This window comes from Gekko japonicus, unplaced genomic scaffold (genome assembly GCF_001447785.1).
Source record: "Gekko japonicus isolate JY-2015 unplaced genomic scaffold, Gekko_japonicus_V1.1 scaffold3122, whole genome shotgun sequence".
NCBI classification, from domain to species: Eukaryota; Metazoa; Chordata; class Lepidosauria; order Squamata; family Gekkonidae; genus Gekko; species Gekko japonicus.
The window spans coordinates 138,150-143,198 of NW_015169271.1; the positions used below are offsets into that span (position 1 = coordinate 138,150).

Consider the following 5,049-nt stretch of genomic DNA (forward strand, 5'->3'; position numbering starts at 1 on the left):
CCATCTTTCTGTGTTATACCTCTGAGGATGCTAGTCACAGCTACTGGTGAAACGTCAGGTCCTACAATACCAAAACCACGGCCATACAATCGGAAAAATCTACAGAAGCGAATGAACTCCGGCCGTGAAAAGCCTTCGACAACATAGTGGAACAATTATTGCCATTGATAAGATGTCTTTACCACGTTTTCAGGTTCTGTTTGGGGAAGCCCCCCCCCCTGCAAGCTTATAACTCCACCGGAGGCTTCTTAAATCGAATTTAATATGCATTCCTTAACCATGTGCCAAGAAAACCTTGTTTTATGACCACCACCCTGTGAACAAACAATGGTTATTTACTTTCATTTAAGGCTTTCTTCATCCTGCTGGCTCAGAACAGAAAAGTGCTTAACAGTACGAACGTCTGTTTCTGCATTTCCTCCTCCCGGAAGGGGAAATTGGGTATGCTTTCATGTGATTACCGAGCGGGGGAACTTATGAAAGTGACAACTTTAGCCCAGGCAGTATGCAAAACCCCGGCGCCGTCAGAAGTGTTTGAACCGCCGGTTCCGTCGGACCTGACAGGACAACCGAGGATGGATCAAGAGCCGGAGAGAGAACCCAGACGCATACGGGAGGGGTACCTCGTGAAGAAGGTATGTGTGTGGACCTCTCTGGCCAAACGCCCCCAAAGGAAATAATCATTTACTTACACTGTACTCCTTTCTCCCCAATGGGGGACTAAGGTAACTGACAACATTCTCCTCTTCTCCATTTTTCTCCTCACAACGACACCTAGGAGTTAGGTTAGGCTAAGAGTGAGTCAGTGGCCGAAGGTGACCCAGAAAACTTCCATGGCAGAGGTGGGATTTGAACTCGAGGCTCTCAGATCCTAGTTCAATTTGTTGTTGTTGTTCAGTCGCACAGTCGAGTCCGACTCTTCGCGACCCCATGGACCAGCTCTCGCCAGGCCTTCCGGTCTTCCGCTGTCCTCTGAAGTTGGCTCAATGCTCTAACCCTATTTTGTATGTCTACAGCATATGCAGGGGCTCTCCTGTATTTAATTCTGAACCTGCCTCCCCCCCCCCTGCAGAAACAAAATCTTGGAGAGTGGGGCTGGGATAAGATAGGGGGGGTGTTCTTCAGAAAAAAATGACCATCTCCCCCCCCAGGTAGGCTGGCCAGCGAGTGGGCATCCTCCTGGGGGCGCAGGGGGGGTACAAAAAGGACAGGATCCACCCCGTGAGTTTCGTGGGTCCCCTACTTGTCATTATCTAATGCTACAGATTGTCTGAACATAAATAATTTCATACTTCGTATTGTGAGTGTGTAAAACCTTTCCTTAAGAAGCATTCCGTTCACAAAAACAGAAAATACTTCACGGTTTTAGTGCTCCCAAAAAATTAGCATTTTTATATTGGAGAAATTTGGAGATGAAAGTCCTGGGGGGAGGGGACTTTCCCCATTTTTGGGGGGTTCCCCCCACCCCCTCGGGTCTTCATATTTCTGATAGCACAATCCTCTGCGAAGCTGGTGGTGGGATGCCCTGTCAAATGGCAGCTGGATTGTCGCGATCATGTGGGGTTTTCAAGGCTGGAGACATTTGGAATACTGTGTGCAGGTCTGGTCACCACACCTTAAAAAGGATATTATAGCTTTGGGAAAAGTGCAGGAAAGGGCAACTCGCATGATAAAGGGGTTGGAACACTTTCCCTATGAGGAAAGGTTAAAGTGCTTGGGGCTCTTTAGCTTGGAGAAACAACGACTGAGGGGTGACATGATTGAGGTTTATAAGATTATGCATGGGAAAGAGCAGGTAGAAAAAGAGGTACTTTTCTCCCTTTCTCACAATACAAGAACTCATGGGCACTCCATGAAACTGCTGAGCGGTCGGGTTAGAACAGATAAAAGGAAGTCCCTCTTCACCCAAAGAGTGATTAACACATGGAATTCACTGCCACAGGAGGTGGTGGCGGCTACAAGCATGGACGGCTTCAAAAGGGAATTAGATAAGCATATGGAGCAGAGGTCCACCAGTGGCTATTAGCCACAAGGTATAGATAGGGACTCTGGGGCAAGTGATGCTCTGTCATCTTGGTGCTTGGGGGGGGTCAACAGTGGGAGGGCTTCTAATGTCCTGGCCCCACTGCTGGACCTCCTGATGGCACTGGTATTTCTGGCCACTGTGTGATACAGAGTGTTGGACTGGATGGGCCTTTGGCCTGATCCAACATTGGCATCTCTTATGTTCTTATGTTCTTATGAACAGAGGTGGCTTGCCCTCGCCTGCCTCTGCATAGCAACCCTGGACTTCCTTGGTGGTCCCCCTTACAAGTACTAACCAGGTCAATCGTGCATCTGAGATCAGGGCAAAGTTACACCCTTCTAAGTCCACTGAAGTCAATGGGCATACAAGCGTGCAACTCTGGTTAGGAGGGGGCTACCAATGTCCTATGGAGCTGCGGTGGCTCAAGTGCTTAAGATGCTGAACTGCAGGCTGTGGGAGGTCGGTAGTTCAGCAGTTCAAGACCCGAGTGTGCCGCATGACGGAGGGAGCTCCCGTCTCTAGTTCCAGCTCCTGCCAACCTAGCAGTTCGAAAGCAAGAAATTGCAAGTAGATAAATAGGTACCACTTTGGTGGGAAGGGAACAGCGTTCCCTGCGCCTTGGTGTTTAGTCACGCCGGCCACATGACCACGGTAACATCTTCGGACAGCGCTGGCTCTTCGGCTTTGAAACGGAGATGAGCACCGCAACCCTAGAGTCGGATTCGCCTGGCTTTCGAGCAAGGGAACCTTTACCTTTACCTTTACCAATGTTCTGATGAAAAATTCTCCCATGTGTGCATGGAGCATTTCGTTCCCACTGGAAGGTTCTGGATTGTGACATTTAGGACAACTGGGTAGCAGAATTCAGATTAGAGCAAATCGACTGCCTTGATGAGAACCAGGGTGATTTTTTTTTCCAAAGCACAACCTAGTTGAAATAGAACCAAGTAAGAACATGTTTTATAGGGTGTTCGAGAAAGGCCCTGACCACAACAGGGACCCAATGTGGCACGAGAGGAACCAAAACACACCTGGCTTGTGTTAGTAAGACAACTGCCACATTTCTCCCCAATGTTAGTAAGACAACTGCCACCAAAGTTTCACTGGGGGTGGGGAATTCCGTGCCCATTCACGCCAACAAATGGTGCGGATCACGTGACTATCACGTTGTGTTCTTCCATAAGTTGGAAGGACTTAAGACTCGGAGGGGTTCTCTTTTCGGCGGTGGACGCAAGATTCGGGCAGGATTCGCCGGCTAGAACTTCAGCAGTAGGGCTCTGAACGTTCGGCCGTTGAGGGAAATCATTACAGGGCGGGCATGCGGTGTAACAGACTCAAAGGAAAAGAGAAGTCATAAATGGGGAAGTAGTGGGGGAGGATGGGAATTTTTTTGGGGGTATGTTCTCCTCCCCTCAAAAACATAAAAATAAAAATAAAAACAGTACTAAGAAGATCGGTAGTCCCCAACCTATTCAAGACTGCGGGCACATTTTGAATTCTGACACAGGGGGATGGGCACAACCGCAAGATGACTACCTGGGAAGTAGTGGGGGAGGATGGGAATTTTTTTTTTGTATGTCCTCCTCACCTCAAAAACATAAAAATAAAAACAGTACTAAGAAGATCGGGAGTCCCCAACCTATTCAAGACTGTGGGCGAATTTTGAATTCTGACACAGGGGGATGGGCACAACCACAAGATGGCTACCTGGGAAGTACAAGTGCAGGGACAGAATGGAGCGGGTGCAGAGGAGAGCGACGAGGATGATTAAGGGCCTGGAGACCAAGAAGCCCTGCGAGGAAAGGCTGAGGGACTTCTTGGGAAGGTTCAGTCTGGAGAAGAGGAGGCTGAGGGGGGGAGACACGATGGCTCTCTTGAAGTCTTTGAACGGCTGTCCCTTAGAGGAGGGCAGGGAGCCGTTCCTGTTGGCAGCAGAGGAGAGGACTCACGAGAATGGGTTTACATTGAGGGCAGGAAGGAAAATATTAGGAAAATATTAGGAAAAACTTTTTTTTGAGGAAAATTGCTGAGCGGTCAGGTTAGAACACCCAAAGAGTGATTCACACATGGGATTCACTGCCACAGGAGGTGGACGACTTCAAGAGGGAATTAGATGAGCATATAGCGGAGAGGTCCATCAGTGGATATTAGGCACAAGGTATAGGTAGGGACAGGAGCTGCGGTGGCTCAAGTGGTTAAGACACTGAACTGCAGGCTGTGGAAGGTCGGTAGTTCAGCAGTTCGAGACCCGAGTGTGCCGCATGACGGAGTGAGCTCCCGTCTCTAGTTCCAGCTCCTGCCAACCTAGCAGTTCGAAAGCAAGAAATTGCAAGTAGATAAATAGGTACCACTTCAGTGGGAAGGTAACAGCGTTCCGTGCGCCTTGGTGTTTAGTCATGCCGGCCACATGACCACGGAAACGTCTTCGGACAGCGCTGGCTCTTCGGCTTTCTCTTATGTTCTTATGATGGTCAGAGTTGTGCAAGAGTGGAATCAGCTGCCTCTGGAGGTGGTGAGCTCCCCCACCGCAGCAGCTGGACAGATACTTGTCAGGGATGCTCTAGGCCAGTGGTGGCGAACCTATGGCACGGGTGCCAGAGGTGGCACTCAGAGCCCTCTCTGTGGGCACGCGTGCCATCGCCCCAGCCAGGCCCAGACCGTCATTAAAGTGTTGAATTCTCTGCCAAATAATATTAAGTAAATGAAAGCATTTGGGATTGCTTTCCTTACTTTGTCTGGATCACCTTAAGTTATGTAGGAGTGTTTTTTTTCTAAAGTAAAACCTCAGCATTCAGGTTAAATTGTCGTGTTGGCACTTTGCGATAAATAAGTGGGTTTTGGGTTGCAGTTTGGGCACTCGGTCTCTAAAAGGTTCGCCACCACTGCTCTAGGCTGATCCTGTTTTGAGCCGGGGGTTGAACCAGACGGCCTGTACGACCCCTTCCAACTCTGCGATTCTGTCATCCTATGATTCTATGAATAAGTGGGCTACTAAATTTTTAAAAAACACACTGTGGGGGAAA

At 49.1% G+C, this 5,049-nt stretch overlaps 1 protein-coding gene across 1 annotated transcript in view; it reads left to right on the plus strand.

Annotated features, from left to right (window-relative positions):
• Positions 1-512: 512 nt before the first annotated feature.
• The window catches only part of PLEK (pleckstrin), a 40,982-nt gene continuing 36,445 nt past the window's right edge, over positions 513-5,049 (plus strand). Inside the window, exon 1 of the mRNA XM_015416549.1 lies at positions 513-635. Coding sequence (XP_015272035.1) covers positions 576-635 — 60 coding nt within the window. The 5' untranslated portion in view covers positions 513-575. The remainder of the gene's footprint in view (positions 636-5,049) is intronic.